General features: G+C 41.6%; 4 protein-coding genes across 6 annotated transcripts; 3 read left to right on the forward strand and 1 right to left on the reverse strand.

Annotated features, from left to right (window-relative positions):
* Nucleotides 1–2,717: 2,717 nt before the first annotated feature.
* Nucleotides 2,718–8,706, reverse strand: LOC121309416 (succinate dehydrogenase [ubiquinone] cytochrome b small subunit B, mitochondrial-like). The gene is made up of 4 exons (XM_041242330.1): nucleotides 8,598–8,706; nucleotides 7,085–7,195; nucleotides 5,866–6,013; nucleotides 2,718–3,341 (listed from the first exon to the last, which is right to left on the reverse strand). The coding sequence occupies exons 1-4, from the start codon at nucleotides 8,644–8,646 to the stop codon at nucleotides 3,176–3,178; spliced, it is 474 nt and encodes a 157-aa protein (XP_041098264.1). The 5' UTR covers nucleotides 8,647–8,706; the 3' UTR covers nucleotides 2,718–3,175.
* Nucleotides 8,707–9,070: 364 nt separating this feature from the next.
* Nucleotides 9,071–10,346, forward strand: timm8b (translocase of inner mitochondrial membrane 8 homolog B (yeast)). Its single transcript, XM_041242331.1, has 2 exons — nucleotides 9,071–9,278; nucleotides 9,948–10,346. The coding sequence occupies exons 1-2, from the start codon at nucleotides 9,168–9,170 to the stop codon at nucleotides 10,113–10,115; spliced, it is 279 nt and encodes a 92-aa protein (XP_041098265.1). The 5' UTR covers nucleotides 9,071–9,167; the 3' UTR covers nucleotides 10,116–10,346.
* A 613-nt stretch (nucleotides 10,347–10,959) lies between these two features.
* Nucleotides 10,960–15,491, forward strand: LOC121309432. 3 transcript variants are annotated; one of them, XR_005948639.1, is made up of 4 exons: nucleotides 10,960–11,057; nucleotides 12,119–13,648; nucleotides 13,719–13,722; nucleotides 15,479–15,491. XR_005948639.1 is itself a non-coding variant. In XM_041242353.1 (2 exons), exon 2 carries the CDS (start codon nucleotides 12,133–12,135, stop codon nucleotides 12,778–12,780), a length of 648 nt encoding a protein of 215 aa, XP_041098287.1. In that variant the 5' UTR covers nucleotides 10,960–11,057; nucleotides 12,119–12,132; the 3' UTR covers nucleotides 12,781–13,757. The 3 variants fall into 3 exon arrangements, 2 of the variants coding, with proteins under 2 accessions (XP_041098287.1, XP_041098288.1); XM_041242353.1 differs by lacking the exon at nucleotides 15,479–15,491 and having other exon boundaries at nucleotides 12,119–13,757; XM_041242354.1 differs by lacking the exons at nucleotides 10,960–11,057; nucleotides 15,479–15,491 and adding an exon at nucleotides 11,070–11,268 and having other exon boundaries at nucleotides 12,119–13,757.
* LOC121309430 lies at nucleotides 14,544–17,195 on the forward strand. Its single transcript, XM_041242352.1, has 2 exons — nucleotides 14,544–14,646; nucleotides 15,895–17,195. The coding sequence occupies exon 2, from the start codon at nucleotides 15,918–15,920 to the stop codon at nucleotides 16,569–16,571; it is 654 nt and encodes a 217-aa protein (XP_041098286.1). The 5' UTR covers nucleotides 14,544–14,646; nucleotides 15,895–15,917; the 3' UTR covers nucleotides 16,572–17,195.
* Nucleotides 17,196–17,533: the final 338 nt, after the last annotated feature.

Genomic DNA, 17,533 nt, shown 5'->3' on the forward strand with positions numbered 1-17,533 from the left:
CTGCTGTTTCACATGTTCTTCGATTGAGTAACTAAACATTTCACAACAAGAGTTGCAACTGTTTTATTCAATTTCCTATAATGCATTTGTACACTTTTCTCAGTGTTATGCTGTTTGCAATAATTTTGAATGGTTTGGTTAATTCGTTTATTTATTTATTTAACCTTTAAGCTGTTTTGAGGTTGTCTGGAGAATCCTAGTTGCCAGGACTGAACGGGCTTCTCTCGTTCCAGTCAAATCACGTGACCAAATGACGGCGCTCTACACAGTATATAGAGAGATAGGAGAGAGCAGGTGGGGCTGACAGAGTTGCCACATGATTTGAATGGAAGGAAAACTGTTCACTGGGATTCTCCAGACAAACTCAGAGCCAGACAGGCTGGTTTAAATATAGAGCAACCGAACCCAGAGCTACTTAGAGAAAACACACTTCAGAAAGTGTCACAGACTTCCCCAATAAAAGGCTCGAGTTTCTGAAAACTGTTCTCCAAAGTTACCAAGCTGTGTGAGGTTTTTGGTAGGCTGGTGGAAATTTCCATGCGACACAGAAAGCCCCTGTTTTTGCAACTTGCGATGTGTGGTTTGATGGTGGGTTATAGCATTCTCATCCGACTACAATGGACATCCCAATTTTAGTGTCAGACATAAAAACATTTCCTGTTTTAATTTCCTGTGGTGTACTGTACAGCTAACCAGGTCAGGTCGTGCCACTGATAAACTTGCGCGCTACACACGCAAAGCCCTGTCCAGTCAACCAGCGAGCACTCAATACTGCTCCATTTAGAAACACTGAAACAAACACAATGCATTCACTGACAGACCTTTCAAAGACATTCGAAAAGACTTCTAGTGGAAGAGTTTGTCATTGAACTGAAGTTTCTTTTAGTATTTCTGTTGTCTTATATTCATGTTTGGTTCTGCTCATGGGGATAATAAGAGGGGAGGCGATCGCCGGTTGATTTAGATCGGTAAATGGATTGGGAATACTAAAAGCAGCATTGAATATCGCTAGTGTTCTTAGTGCAAATACTTAAACACGGTGTTAGAATACATCTGCTTTCCTTTACAATGTACTGGCTCTTCATCTATAACACGTATTTGTTTTTTGTGCGTCGCTCTGACAGAAATAATGATAATAGCATTCCAATTTTTTCAACACACTAGACTTGACAAAATCACGTAGCTTTTCGCCAGTCTTTATTTCATACTCGGCTGTTGTAGGTTTGCTTCATTCTCTACAGCACAGAAACCAGGACCAGAGGACACAGTTGGAAATAAAGTGGACCTAGACAGGACAGAGGCTAGGAGACACAGGGAGGTGAGGGTACAGAATGGGATACTTAGACATGTTGTTGATGCTGAATCACAGGGACCCTTTAGAGAACCAACTTGACAACGTTTTGAGATCAAATAGCTTCTAGGAACCAGACCGGCATTGACGGGCCGAACAGCCTTCTCCCCTCCTTGCAAAATGTTATTCAGTAGATCGCTGTGAAACAGTCCTATGAAGAGCCACTGCAGTTACCCTGTGCATCCTTTTTTATTGGTTGGTTACATCTTCTGATCGTTCATCTTCAAGACTCCCCCTCGACATTAAATACAACTGAGGCTCCAAGACCTCTACTTATTATATAACAAAACACCCGCATTCACAACTTTCACAGCTTCACAGAATTACGTCTTGTTTTTCAGGGAAGAACTGTGTTGTGGTGTGGAAATGACTCGGCGTGACTCACGGCAGTCAGCGCATATACACATGCAGGCATTGCAAAACGCGTTGGGCGTGCTAGATGTGCTGACAAACCAGTCGAAAAGGCAGACGCAATCAAAAGACACAGGCAAACACATCTGCTTTGTGAAATCAGAGCTTTTCAGAAAAAAAAAGATATTTTATTATCGCAACTCCTTACAGAACTAGAAGTTAAAACATAATACCCGACCCCCAAAAAAAACTACCGAACACGAAGGGTTAAAGATCTGTCGCCTGCCTCTTTCTGTTGCACTTACGATAAGGGTAGGTGCTCTAAGAAGTGGGCTTGTTTTAGCCTACACATTTGAAAAACATAAAACACAGTTAGATGTTGGGTTCCCCCAAATATGGTACTGTAATCAGGATTTTACCACATCATAACCTGTTTTAACAATAAAAAACACCTCTCCATCTATCTACCGTGTTGGTTTGATCGCAAACGTGAGGCTGTCTGGAGGCTTCATGGCCTCAAATGGCATTAGGCAATGTTCCGAAGATGAACAATATTTCTGCATCTTACAAACCAGCTTCCATCTCGCTATACAGACCAGTTAAGGGATTGCAGCTCACACAATAACTCCACGCGTTCTCCTCGCCATGCATGTCTCTTCACTATACAGGTCTCACATGCACAGTTCTGGAAGAGTTTTAGCAAACATGCGTTTTTATTTTAGAACACCTGGAACTACACTAGAAAACTGTTTGCAGGCTTTGCTTTCAGCGAATCTGTTTCAAAGCCTCCTGGCTCTGAATGTATTTTGTACTGGTGTCCAGCATCCAGTGTGCTGTGTGCTAGTCTGCAGTTAGAGAGCAGCTTCAGTTCTGTGGTACACCAAGACAAATATGTAACCCAGCCCTGGTTTGTTTGTACACATTTGCAACAACGCTAGCAATGAAAAGTTTAACTTTACACTGAAGAACAGCCTTAACATAACGCAAATAAAAAAAACTAAAAGTCACAAAAACATAGTCTCAATACTTTAATGAACAAGTCTGTTACACTTTCTGTAAACCATTATAATACATGAATTATTGATACCATATCAATCAATCTCTCTTACACACAGTGCTATTACTGTGCAGACTGTCTATATATATATAAACATTGATCTATATTTGTATACTGATTACTATGGATACTGATTACTATGGACTATATAGTGATTACAGAATGAGGTGTTGAAATTCAGCTGCATTAGGTAATTCACAGGCTCTGTGTATAACCGAGCAGCTGCCCTGAGCCACTGTGAAAAGATACAGGAGGTGCATTAGAAATCACACTTGTGACTTCTGCCTCAGACGGCTGATTGACTCATCCAAGGCAGCCCTTGGAAATAAGCAACCCAATGCAATTTCCTAGGTGAATTTAGCAGTCTCTCTTAAATCATAAAAAATAACTGGTTTACAATGAACTGGATTGATAACTCAGAGGCTCCAGAGCATGGCCACAGCCTTGCAGATGCCCACATCGTGGTAGTTGAAGTAGCAGAGGCCTGCGAAGGTGACAGCAGAGAGAGCGAAGAGCCCTGCCTTGGATGCTTTGATTGCTGCGTCTCCGTGGACATAGTCCGTCAGCACCTGGCCAAGACCCCTACAAAAGAAAACAAAGCCTCGTTCAGATTGTAGTCATCTTTCACAAATTCTGCTCACCTAGTTCATTACAGATTGTATCTTGGTACCCCCATCGTGTTCCGGCTGACTGCCACACACACACAAACACACAATACATTCCTCAAGAGTGGGGCTGTAAGAATCTTACACAAGACCATGAGCACAGAGTATCTCACTGCAGTTCACCAAGTGGTTCTTGAATGAAGAATAAATGTGTGTTACAGCTGATATCATATATACTCTCCCTCTCATATTTCATTTTGTCTTAACAATATGATCCATTATTAAATAATTTGATCGTATCATGCATCCTACAAGTAGCTCATTAGGACCATCACATGTACTGCAATACCCCTCCTATCACAAACTGCATGACCAGCATGCTAATTAGAGCGGAGATTTAAAGTGGACAAGCTGGTTTATCAAAGAATATTTCACAATTGGTATTATTTGCAAAAGAGAGAGTTGTCCCATTTCAATTTCAACAGAAAAGAATCAAAAAGGGGACAAGAGCTCTGAAGTCTTAAAAAGCACAAACGCCCTGTGCAGAAACCAGGACCAGAGGACACTGTTGGAGATAGATTTAGGACGGCATGAAGGAGACACTTCTTCACACAGGGAGAGGGGAGAGGATGGAGTGGGCTGCACAGTACCTGGTCGTGTTGCTCACTGGCATCCTTTAAAAACAATGTTCTTATACACAGTATAGCGTGAGAGAGGATGACTCACCGGGAACTGCCCACAAACACAGGCTCAAAGAGTTTTTGCACAACAGGAAACAAATCCTGACAGACCAGCAGGGGAATTCCCCCTGAACAATCCTTTAAGACCAACCAGTCTAGTCATTAGCTGCTACAGATATCTGTCACCACAAGCGAGTATTACGACAATTTACAAGTTACAGGTCAACGGCAGACAAACATCTGAATGTCAACAGTTTTGATCGGATCCAATCAGTGTTGGCATGGTAGCAGGGTTTGGAATGTCAAAGAAAGTGAATGACTGACAAGATGTTACTTGTCATACAGTTTAATATTTGCTAGATTAATAATTGCAGCTCCCAAAATACTTCTAACAGTGATAACCCGTTATAACACAACCCATGATAGTGCGGAATCGGTTAGAACACAGCAGTCATGGCTCCTGTTTCACCCAGAATGTAACTCGACTCACAAACATTGGGTTTTAAACTACTGTATTTAAACCCATTTAAGTTGAAACTGGGTCACAGTACTTACAGTTCTGTGTTACTTATTTACAACACTTATTATAAAAAATATACAATTTAAATGAGTGATGTAAACTTTGAACTGGTGCAACAGCAGTTTCTATTATACTGTATATATTGCAACAGCTCAGGATGTACAGTGTTGCATGACTGTGTGTGTGTAAGCAGCATGGAAGCGGTAAGCTTGCCTCAGTCAGGATTGATTGACGTCTGGCTAGGAAGGAGCAGGAAAGCCCACAGCAACCCGGACAGAACTGACAGCTGAGTCACACAAGCTGCTGTGTGAATGTGCAAGGCTGTTTGTTTTTGGTGTGGCCCAGGCTGAAAGAGGCCAGGAATGATCGCCCCAATAAACCGCGGCTTCAAGTAGCTGCAAATTGTCCGCGTCTCCTTCCTTCATTTTGCACCGTACGCTACAGTATTAATTGGACCCTTGCAAATCATTTCAAGAACAAGAATGCCAGTATTCGTTATAAGGCAAAACACCAACAATGCGTTTTCTACTTATGGACCCCGACAACCGTTTTAAAAGCAGGATATCTGGTAGTACACTAGGTTAAAGAAATCTATCGATCTGATATACTGGAACAAGACACCACCAAGCCCTCCTGGATGCTTAAGACTGCAAGTGATAAGAAGCCAAATATAGAGCTCATTTCCTGTGGGTTTGTACCTTTCTAAATAAATGCAAGAATAAATAAATATTACACCTGCAAAAAAAAAAAAAAAAAAAATTTTTAAAAAATCAAATAAGTATTAATACAACAGCTGGAATCTTTTTAAATCTTTGTCTTTGAAAAAAAAAGTAGAATATTGTTTACAAAAACGAGAAGGATGTCAGAAGAGTTCACTTGCTGGGCTGCCTCGTGTCAGAGTGCAGCGATTCACACTGTACGGGTGAATCACGATGCTTTCTGTACATGATCGTGATTGCGTCGCAGTCTAGCGTATTTAACTAAACTACATCAAACGTTTTAAACATCCTCCTGAAGAGAGCACACACACAGCAGATCAGAGAGACAGAAGACACAGCTTTCAATAGCAAAGCAAACTGTGTGACAATGCCCTGCACGCACAATATCAAACTGTTCACAAATCCATAACAAAGACTCCTAACTAAAATGCAAATGCGCATTACAGCCCGATCACTCGGGACATGCATTAAAATCTCACTGGGGTCAATAAAACTACAGCGTATAGGACAGCCTGTGCTCCGACAGTCCTGCCTGGGTAAATCAAGGGCTGCCCTGCTTGATGCTGGCTAGATCTGTCTTACCAGTGGCTGTGCAGAGTAAGTGCAGCAGCCAGGGAGTAGTCCATAGCAGGGCCTGGGTACATGTAGGCTAGCGGGATCATTCCCAGCAACGCCACACTCAGCGCTCGCTCACCAGTCCAGTGCAACGATGCAGCCTTCGAGCCGGCAGCTGAGAAGAGAAAGAATAAAGCTGTCTTAGCAATGAATAGGTTTCCATAGCTGCCCTGCAGCGTTACTGTGAAATCAAGCACTAAAACTGTATTTGCTAGATCCGTTATAAGTCTTGTTTGGTTTTTCTAGTGGTCTCTAGTGCAAGAATTAGACCATGTGGCCTTAAATAAACTCAGAAATGAGTAAGTAATAAAACCTACAATGAAATACTCTCAAGCTCTTGTCTGAATGAACGTCAACATCAAGTTCAATTACAATTGGTTGACTGGTCTGCAATAAATGGCGTTAGACAGCTGGGGATATGAATTAGACCAGAGGATAATGAACAGACATTCATAATGTGTAAACTTAATTGTGATTATTAATTCTAACAATTATTTCATAGGCTGATTTGTTAACGTCATAGTGATACTATCAGGTTATACGTATGAGGAGATAGGGGAGACTGGCAGGGTTAGGGTTAATTCCTTAGACCAATAACACACATCAGCCTGACAAGAGGTCACATCAAGAACTGCACAACATGGAAAGGTCAGGGGTATGGGAAACAAAATTCTTATCAAAGGGACAAAATGCGAGAAAAATCTCCTTGCACAAAACAGCGCTACAACTTGGCTCTGAAACCAGAAATAAAAACGAGTCATTGGAAAAGCAGTGGAAGTCCAAGAATCAGCTTGTCTCCTCAGTAACCAATCCCTGATTCTCACCTCACTCCCGCCAGCGACGCGGAAGTAGAACCAGGGAGCAGTTCTGAAATACCTGGAAGCGGCCCCATGTGTCCACTTAGGTCATCAGCAGAGAAATCAACGCACTGTATCAGAATGCTTGTTAAGTCTATATGGCTTGGTAGGTCTTGTAAGTTATCAGTACACCACTTATTTGTAAATATTGGTTTGGCTTCTTGAGATGAAACACGTCACTAAAGTAGCAGCAGGAAATAGGGCTAATCTATGGAGGAATGTAGCAAAGCAGAGTAAGCTCCCCCTGCAGGATTATATTGTAGTGTAGCAGGCAAGGGCAGCTTGAACACCAACACAATGGAGCAGGCTGTACAGAATCCTGCACTTACCAAACTGTGTGGGGGACGTGTGGATCTCTGCGGAGAGCAGAACTGGGGCATCCCTGGTCTTTCTAGAGGACATCAGGGGCCGAGCCAGGAGAGATTTACTGAAGAACAGAGCTGCAAGACAACAGTACAGTTTGGGGCATGTATTTTGGCTCTTTGCTTTCCGAGGATCATCAAACCTTACTCCTCTCAAAAAAAAAAAAAAAAATCAAGAAAATACTCCCTACTGCACCAAACAATCAACGACCTTTTCAAACGCCACGCAAACTATGTTTTGTAATTGTATTCAATTGTACTATTTAATCTGAACACACTGTTGTATTTTTAAAGCTGTAACTGTTCACAGCTTTTACCCCTTTCCTCCTCATTGAAAAGCGGCGTTTATACATAACTATTCAAATATTTCAAAGTGAAGCCGTTCAGAATGTCAGGGTTCAAGGTTAACACGACTGCCCTCCAACGAGTACGATACTGGCTCTGAATAAATTAACGGCTTGGGGAGGGCATCTGTTACTTTTGTTTTTGCACGCTCAGAGAAATCCTCCAGATGGCAACGTCGTACTTAAAGCGCAATAGTTATATAGTACACTGCTTCGTGCATTGCATTAATACCACGGCACAAGATAATACGACACTAATAATAATAATAATAATAATAATAATAATAATAATAATAATAATAATAATAATAAATTGATTTCACGTTAATATTGATCAATACCATCAACCTCAATACACATCACAAAAGCAACTGCAGATCAAACTACTAGACAGAAAATGCCGCATACTTTAGTATATTTTTGAATTACCACAGAAACGAGTGTTAATGCATGAAACACTGTAACACTGCTGCACACACTGCCAAAACAAACAATCATTGAAGTTAAATATCTGTTAGTTTGTATGTCGAACCAGTACATTCAAAACAAACCTCGGATACTACAGTATTATTATAAGCGTAGCTAAACCATACTGCAACATAAAATAAATAAATAAATAAATACACAAGGGGAATCAATGTAGTACTATAAACAAACAAACAAACAAACAAACAAACAAACAAACAAACAAACAAACGTTCTTAATAAACACCGTGGTTATTTATACACACGACACCAACCTAGGTGTGCTCCCCAAAGCTTTCCTTAAAAAACACGTTTTATGAATGTTGTTTGATATTGTTTAAAATGTCGGTGTTGTTTTTATACATCAGTTTCGATATAACTGGACAGGGGGGCACGCCTCTCTCGCACAGCCCTCGGCGTTTAAAACGACAGTGTAAACAGTGCAGTGCCGTGCTGTGAAACGTCTTGAATTAAACCTCTGCTCGGACCTGCATTATAACAGCAATGAACTTGAACTGGAAGCGACCCGACCTGAACAAGAAGCCAGGCTTTACAGCAGCCACGATGCGACTTAACCGCGTCCCATCAGAACAACACAACGAGAACACAACGTGAAAACACACACACCCACACCCCCGATACCGGTCACCGGCTTTCATAAAGAAACTCACGCCGTGCGCCCCGGTTGCACAGAGCGCTCATCCTCCACACCGCAGCCATGCTTCCAGCACTCAAACGAGCCCAAGGTGACGGGCCTCCCCGGAAACACTTCCGAGAAACACGCCTGTGCGTCACGAAGCAGGGCGGCTGCTACGAGTGAGTGATTTCTTCATTTATTGATTGCATCAAGGTTATCAATAGCGGCTGGCATGAAATACAAAGAGAATATCATCTATATATCAAAATATCATCAATCATATATAACAGCGTTCTTTATAATCCTGTAAGATAAAACAAATATATATATATATACAGTTATGATAATATGTGCTTACTGCTTCCCTAAAGACAGATATAGACTTGTGAAGACATGTTTGTGAAATATGTGATATTTAAAATGTTAGAATAACTGCTTAAGCGATGTGTGTGACGTCCCCTTGAAACGCCCCTAAAAACAGCCTCCCTCATGAATATTAAAAAGCTCGCTGTTGAGCGCTTCCGGGTTGTGGCACGTTGCCCTGGACTCTTTCAGATCAGAGAAGGTCATAAATCCGCTAATCCGAGCAGGGCTCAAGTGAAACATGTCAGATTTTAATGATTTTTCATCCGCCAGCGTTTCTGAGAAGGCAGAGGCCTCAGAATTACAAAGGATGATTGCAGTCGAGCAGCAGAAAGCGCAGTTCCAGGCTCAGGTTGGTACGGTGTGCATGAATTCAATGCAATACCAGTAGCTTCAAGCCCCTTCCCTGCCCTGTGTTTGCAGGAGCTTCGTGCATGTCTCATTATGGCTGGATGTGTTTTCATTCACAGAATGCATGTCGTGTGCAGTGGTCAGGTTGTGTTCAGGGGTTGGGTGAGCGGCTTCGATAAATTAGTTTAACTGCGGTGGCGATTCAGTCGGGAGAGCATCATGTATTAAAGTCGTATTGTTTGAAATTGTGTGTGTGTGTGTGTGTGTGTGTGTGTGTGTGTATATATATATATATATATATATATATATATATATATATATATATATATATATATATATATATGGGAAACAACAATATATCTGTCAAAACGGCGCAATCGTTATAGACAATGTTGCACTTTCTCGTTTAACCCTGTGGTTAAGTTTATATTTATTTTATATGTCTTCCTGCTTCACACAATCCTGCCCAATAAGACAACTACAGCAAATCAGCGAGCTGCAGCGGTCTGATTGACTGGAAACGGTCCTCACAGATAGTAATTCCCCACTGGTGTCCAACATTACTCTTACTGCCCTCAATTGACTTTAACCCCCCGTGTACAGAAATGATGGCTCAGCCCACTGTGTCTCTGCTTCTCATTGGGATACGATGTCGCTTTTGCTTTTAAAGGTTCACAATTTCACGGATGTGTGCTGGGAGAAGTGTGTGGACAAGCCCAGCTCCAAGCTGGACTCCAGGACCGAGGGCTGCCTGGTGAGCTGTGTGGAGCGCTTCATCGACACGACGCTGACCATCACCAACCGCTTCACACAGATGGTGCAGAAAGGGGCGCACTAGGACAACGAGGAGGAGCCGGACTGGCGGAACGACCACCGCTTTAATGGGGAGGCACGTCGCTCACAAGGGACTTGGAAGATTTGTGTTTAAAAAAAAAAAAAAAAAAAAAAAAAACAACTGAAACTGTTTTTTTTTTTTTTTTTTTTTTTTTTTTGTAATTTTATGAGTTCCTATCATTTTGTCCTGTTACTAATTATGTGACTTAACAACGCTCTCTGTGAAAATAAAATTGAACACCCATCTTTTTATTTTGTATTTATTTGTTTATTTTGTTGTAAAATGCGTTCATGTTAAGAGTCCAAATATCACAGTTACTCAAATCGTACCTCTCATTGGGGAAGTTACTTTTAAAAAGTAACAGGTTACTTGAACATAATTTGTACACCAGACCTTAATCAATAACCTTGCCTGCAACAGTCTGAGCCAGAGGATGTAGGGAGTGCCACATTTGTTTTATGTTGTATTTCTTTCAGATATGTTTCTTATGTCTGGTGTTGCAGGGGGACTGGTTAATGGTTACACTCTGGTGTACCTGCTGTACTTAGAGAGACGCGTTTGAGAGCTGCATGTATTGATGCCACACCTCAGCTGGGAAAAAATGAAGTAAAATGCCACTCAGAGCTTCTCCCACTCCGCTCCGTATTTTAAATTATTATTATTATTATTATTATTATTATTATTATTATATGAAACACTTGTAATACTTTACGGGTAAAAAGCTGCTCTGTGAGTTTCAGGGTTTTCAAACAGAAATAAAAAAGGCCGAAGTGTTTTCAAGTGCGCATGTGTGTAAGAGCTCGTTTGTCCTGCAGTGATGTAAAGATGTGAGGTGTGAAGCGCGGAATCGAAAGTGAAACAGTGAGCATGCTGTCCACACTGCACACTACAGGGAGGACGAGAGGAGACAGGCGTGTTCCACCTGCCAGCGAGTTCTAATCCAAGGTTTGGCATTTTCATTCTTCGAAACAACAACCAATGCACCGGCCCGTACCCGTAATGTAGGTTTATTGGAACTAATAAAGAAAACAAGGTTGATTTTTTTTTTTCTTGGTAAATATGTAGAAACTGATACTGTCGTAGAAGCTGGGTGGAGTTTTGAGAGTTTTGCTTTCAGTTCGCGAATAAGAGGGACCAAAATGAAGAATTAAGCGAGGTAAGGTATAGCTTGCGTTATAAATTATAACAACATTTTAAAGAATGCACTGAAGGGTCTGAGCAAAGGTGTTATAAGCGCAGCTGACTATCAAGAGTTCAGCGATAAGCATTTCCACACAGAAGTGTAGCCGCCAATAGCCCGTTCTGCTGTAGAAGCATTAGGTAACGCATTACAAATTGGTCACTGTTAATTTTAAGAAGTGCCGTCTATGCTGTGGTGTGTAGAACGCGTTGTAATAATTACACAAAAAGGCCGCGTATACATGCATACTGTGCTACTTTATACATGGGAAGATACACCCTATAGCAACCTACAGGTACAGTACACGGTACTGCTAAAGGTGATTCATGCGTAACAGGCTGCTGTACAGGTTTTTTCTTTTTTTTTACGGCAGAATAAATAGCAAGGACTTTTGATAACAGTAAACTGTATTTACTTAAGTATTTAGGTTATGTGTTGACTCCGTTTTTTAAAGCAATTGTAATTTTTTAACCTAGATCTTACATGTGCATCATATAGAACAAATGTGGATTTTTATTTACATTCGTAATGGACAATGTTGCCGGGGAGACAGGTTTTGGGTTGAACTCTGGTGGACCTTGTCGTACTTGAGAGGATAGACGTGATTCTTTGAGCTATATTGAGGCAACAGGGTGCTTTAAAAAAGGATGTGATGACCAGAACAGAATCTTGAATCTAAACAACAAGAATATATTTGTTAAGATTTCTGATTCTGAACGCCTGTACCAAATTGTTCTTTAAATACAGGAATGCAAAGACAGTTAGCCGTAACCAACACGTTTCCATACTACATTCACTGATTGTCTTTTTTTTCTCCCCCGTCCAGAAAACATTTTGAAAATGTCCATCACGTTCTCTGGCTGGGAAGCCTGGACGGACAGAACGCATTTAAGCTCGGGTGCCAAACCTGAAAGAGGCGGTCGCTACACAATGTACCACGGGACCCATATCAGCATTGCCAAGACCATCATTACACGGGGCTTTCAAAGGTCGAAGGACGGGCTCTTAGGACCCGGGGTATACGTGAGTCGCAACATCGAGAAAGCAAAGTGTTACCCTCTTAACGTCGATAAACAACAGAGAGTCGCCTTGAAGCTAAAAGTGCAAGTTGGCAAAGTGAAGAAAATCGACTGCGATAACCACCCGCTACAGAAAACCTGGAGCCAAAACGGCTACGACACAGCGTGGGTGCCGCCTCATAGTAACATATCCGCGATCAAGTCTGGCAGGGAGGAGGACTGTGTCTGGGACCCGAAGAGAATCACCGTTGTGGGTGTCGCCTACTGCCCGAACGACGTCGCCAGACGAGAGCTCCGTCAATTGATTGATAGACAAGCGACCGGGGCACAGAGCGGCCGGCAGACGCCTCACAAGAACTGTTGCACAGTCTGTGGCAAAGAGAACGGCACACCGCATCCCCTTCAAGCTTGCTGGAAATGCAGCGAGACAATCTGCCCATTTCAGGATAGCCACAAGTGTAGAAGTTAACAAAGCTAACAGCGAACAGAAATGAGCAGGGCAACAAAAAAAAGGCATATATTTCAAAACAACACTATATATTTAACTGCTTCCTCTGCTGTAGGTCACATTCACTCTAGGCTAGATCCAATCATATACAATCTTTGGAATGACAAAAATTCTCCTCTCATCTCTGTGATAGACAGGAGGCAGTAGCTTGTGACCTACAGCACGGGATGTGATCGGGTAACAGGGGAGAGTGATAAACTATATGGAGACTATGATCTATTCAGAGGTAACAAGGTATATCTGAGTGAGGAGACATGGGCAACGCGGTCCCCAGCCCTAGCTGTGCTCTAAATCATTGGTTGTTTCCATAATGTGTGCTGGTATGTATGTCTTCTAAATAAGAGCTAAACAGCTGTATTTTCATCAGATTGAAATCGGTCTAAGGGTTATTAAAGATCATGCACAATGGGTTTGATTAGAGAAAACTCGAATATATTTGTGTGGTCCTTTAATGGGCAATGTGTATTCCTTGCTTTTTCTTGCGTCTTGCTTGCGTTTCTTTGTTAATTTAATCACAGCTTAATCATTTTAGCAAACATGGATAACAATGTATTGTGTTTTCAATCATTGAAAGGTCTCAGGAAATGTGGACACTAATTTACAAGCACTGCCCCTGATAAGGTTTACAGTATATCCACAGGTTGTCACAGCAACCCACGCTGAGAGAAGATTGTGTCTAGATTTGGCGAATGTAAACGAAACGGACAGTCAACAAAAGTCTGCTCAGTGATAGCACCTTCCTGTCCGTGTGATGCGTTCTTGCCATTCTGTCGCTCTGTGAACGAAACGTGCCTGCAGCAGTAGGAGGTTATGATTATCAGCTAGGGAGGTGATTGCACCTCTAAAACTGAATTGCAAAATATGTGTGTGTGTTTATGCTTCATCTCTGTTTTAAAAAGTTTTGTATTGGGTGCTTTCCATTAAAGTTGATGCAATTTGAAATGAGTGCGTCGAACTGACTAATGATTTCCACTGTGTTGTTTTCTGGTTCACATAAACAGGTGAAGGTACTGCTTTGTATGAACCCTTTCTCACAATAATTACTGCAGCCTTTAGCAGCCATAGTCAATGCACTCTCCCTTCATTAAACTGCGTTATCAGTATAGGATGATTCCTTGCAATTGTACATCAAATTATTACTATAAATACTAATCAATTAACCATAGTAGATAACAAGCTCATTATTATTATTATTATTATTATTATTATTATTATTATTATTATTATTATTATTATTAGTCGTAGTAGCTTACAATTGAATTCGAGGCTGCAAAGTTATTTAATTTTAATGTATGAACAATGTTTAAGGCAAACAAAAACAGTCGTGTACGTCACCGTGGGCGCAGCCGAATATCAGTTTCAGAAATGGAGAGCTGATTGTATTTGATCGTATTTGTTTAACAGAGATCAGTACATTGTTATGATAGGAGACTGTGTAACCAGCATTAGCTCAAAGCTATTCTCAGCCTGCCCCGCTCAGCCTGCCCTTGCCACACTTTTAGAAAGGCTCCGGCAAAATTGCACGTACTGTATTTCTATAACTTTTTAAATACTGCAGCACTGCATACTCCTGATGCGCGCATGCAGCACTGAGAATAGCTTTGAGATAGTGCTGGTTACATAGTATACAAGAATGTGTATATCTCTGTTTAAACAAACACGATAAAATACAATAACATCCCCATTTCTGACACTGAGATTATTCTTGCGGTTGCGCCCACGGTGACGTACAGGACCGTGTTTCTTTCTATATGCAGAATCAGAAACTGAAAGTGCATGGGTCCGCTGTCCTATCGCTCAAAACTAAGGAAGGACTCCCTACTGAAGGTAAGCATTTATGTACATAAATAAATAACATATAAACAATACACTTCTAAAAACAAAAGTATGTCTGAGTCAATACAATCATCGATTCAACATTCTTTTACCTGGAACATCGATTTTCGACGGTTCCGTGCTATGCAATGGATTTGTTTCACTTTATAAATCAGACACGACTAGATTGAGTTCTCTGACTGATTTGGTTATATGTAAAACAGGTAACTTAACAGGTGACTTGTGTTGAGACAGACAAGACTGCGCTTTCTGCGGCGCGCTGGCAAGTTCAACTCCGAACGCCTACGCGGCGTTTACTGCAGATGCAGGGCGCTATCAGATCGATAGCGGCACGTCGTGTAGTTTCTGCTTACTGACCTTATGATCGCCCAATTTAAGCTTACTTTGTTCAGTCTAAGTTTTCTGGACCTACAGCAAGGCTGTAACAAAAAGTAATGGGTGTGAAGAAACGGTGTTTCTTTAGGAAGTTAGCCTCTAAACGTGTTTGTTTCTCCTAAAACTTTCATTATCTGTGATAAACTAATTTGGTTTGGTAAGGGATATTTGTTTAACTCATTTGCATATAAATTACTGCGCACATAACCCCAATAATAATAGCGATATAATGACATTATTTAAAAAAAAACCGTGAATGAAAAGAAGAAGAAAAGGAAAATGGGAAGGTTAATTATTAAAATAGTGACATCAACCATGTACATTAAAACTAATAAAAGAAACTGTAAGATTCGTTGATAAACATTCAGCCTGCTGAAGACATTGGGAAAGACTATATCATTGTTTAAGACATAACGTTGGCCATTGAGTTTTACAGAAGCTCTTTAAGTATTTCCATATGCAGGTAGAGATACAGTATGCATCCAGCGACACATGGGAGGGATACACAAGAATCATTCCCTCCTTACTGAGTGTTGGATCAGCTTATATGATCACAGAACTTACACTTTTCATTAGAGATGCACAAACTGACTCTTCAATTGTTTGTAGAAGAGCTCCACAGGGCATGGTCATTGCTGTTGACTGAGCTAATTTACCATTCCCAGTGGAATTAGTGAAGAAACAGCTGCTTGGGTTTGTGAGGATTGCTGCTTTTCATAGACTCAATCCACTCACACCCAGGCAGCCGTTTCTTGGGATGGTAAATTAGACCAATCCACACCAGTGACCCTCCCCTGTGGAGCGCTTGATGGGAATAATGGAATCATCGTTTCATGTGGCTCTGCCTTTTATTTTTCTCCTTAGGGAGGTTGATCCATTGATTCAATATGGAGGTGGAGTTTTATGGGTGGGAGGTCTTCTACGATGATGGTCATCACCTCTCTGCAGAACAGGAGCCCAAGACGGGCCAGACATACACCATGTACCACGGGACCTCAGTCCAGAACGCACGCAACATCATCACAGCAGGGTTTCAGCAGTCGAGGGACGGGATGCTGGGGCCGGGGGTTTACATCAGCAGGAACCAAAAGAAAGCAGAGCGCTACCCGCTTAACTCCGCCAAGACAGACAGAGTGGTCCTCAAACTCCAGGTGGACGCCGGCAAAGTGAAGAAAATCGACACGGACAACCACCCAATGCAGAAGACCTGGCACGCCAACGGCTACGATACGGCCTGGGTTCCCCCCAACTGCGGAATGAAGGCTGTCCCTAGTGGTCTGGAGGAGGACTGCGTGTGGGATCCCAACAGGATCGAGGTGGTTGATATCGCCCTGGCACCAGACCAGAGCATCACTGCTGAGCTGAAGGGGCTGATCTCAGGGGCACAGAGGAACAAGGGAACGAGTACGAAGCCACCGCAGCAGGCAGGGATCTGTGGAGTGTGCAGAAAGAGAATGGCCATTCTGCATCAAACAGAAACCTGCTGGGGGTGTGGGAAAAACATCTGTATTTTCATGACGAAACACAAGTGCAGAGTTTAAACAGCAGGCCTAGATTACTTAACTAAATTCACAGGGCGCTGCCCGCACTGCAAACACAGGTCTGTTTGTGTGATTTGTTTATGCCTTATTGGGCCATATTTTCAAAGCAATTCCTCCATTCTATAAATGACTCGTATTTTTTGAAAGGTTTTGTAAAACAAAGAATTGTTTTAGCTCTTTCAAAAAAAAAAAGGAGATAATCAAAGAATGGAGGAAACACTGAAATCAGGGCCTGCTAAAGCAATACGTAACTGCCATTTGAAAAGTCAATCAATTTGAATGATTTAATACGGCCTACATAGAAGTACCGTGTATATTATATCACACTGCCACTGGATTCAATTTATTCTACAAATATAAAAAAAGATAACTGTCTCAAAGTCAAGTCCAAAGTTCCTTTATTTTACTGCCTTCTACTGCACTGCCTCATTTAGACTATATAACTCTGGGTTTGTTATGTTATCCATTCGGTTCTGTGGGTAATTACCAATTCTCTATTTCAGTATGTCAGGGTGTTAATCTTTCGTCACCAGCCATATACAGTATACGACGAAAAATGTATTGTGAAAGTAATAATGTATTCATGTTTACAATGTCCTTTGGCAATTAAATTCGAGTGCTTGATTTTTTTCTTCATTTCCTCATTAAAACAAATGCACAGCCTTTTTGATTCTATGAAACAAGCTGCTTTATAACCTGCTTCAGTCCCGTTCAGTGACACTAGTCAATCAAGCTTCAAGAGCCGAGGCTCCCCAGAGAGGCTCCCCTGGTAAAGGCAGGTCGTGTGGTGTGCAGGGCGAGTCATGCAGGCAGGGCAGCGCCCGTTCCTCATGTTCAGCCTGCTTGCAACCTTGCACAGCTCAATGGGATCTGATGTCCTGATTAGACAGGATCTTATTTTAATATCGCATTCGTGGAAAACGCACACAACACACACACAATTCAACTTCGCAAACCCAGTC

Source organism: Polyodon spathula, unplaced genomic scaffold (assembly GCF_017654505.1).
Source record: "Polyodon spathula isolate WHYD16114869_AA unplaced genomic scaffold, ASM1765450v1 scaffolds_1271, whole genome shotgun sequence".
NCBI lineage: Eukaryota > Metazoa > Chordata > Actinopteri > Acipenseriformes > Polyodontidae > Polyodon > Polyodon spathula.

Bases quoted from the DNA above. Each gene is read 5' to 3' on its own strand.
- LOC121309416 (XM_041242330.1), bottom strand. From the start codon at position 8,646: ATGGCTGCGGTGTGGAGGATGAGCGCTCTGTGCAACCGGGGCGCACGG. The intron at 6,014-7,084 runs GTAAGTGCAGGA...TTCTCTTCTCAG, and splicing joins CACGTCCCCCACACAGTTTG to CTGCCGGCTCGAAGGCTGCA. The intron at 3,342-5,865 runs GTAAGACAGATC...TTTCTTTTGTAG, and splicing joins CTTACTCTGCACAGCCACTG to GGGTCTTGGCCAGGTGCTGA.
- timm8b (XM_041242331.1), top strand. From the start codon at position 9,168: ATGTCAGATTTTAATGATTTTTCATCCGCCAGCGTTTCTGAGAAGGCA. The intron at 9,279-9,947 runs GTTGGTACGGTG...TTGCTTTTAAAG, and splicing joins AAGCGCAGTTCCAGGCTCAG to GTTCACAATTTCACGGATGT.
- LOC121309432 (XM_041242353.1), top strand. From the start codon at position 12,133: ATGTCCATCACGTTCTCTGGCTGGGAAGCCTGGACGGACAGAACGCAT.
- LOC121309430 (XM_041242352.1), top strand. From the start codon at position 15,918: ATGGAGGTGGAGTTTTATGGGTGGGAGGTCTTCTACGATGATGGTCAT.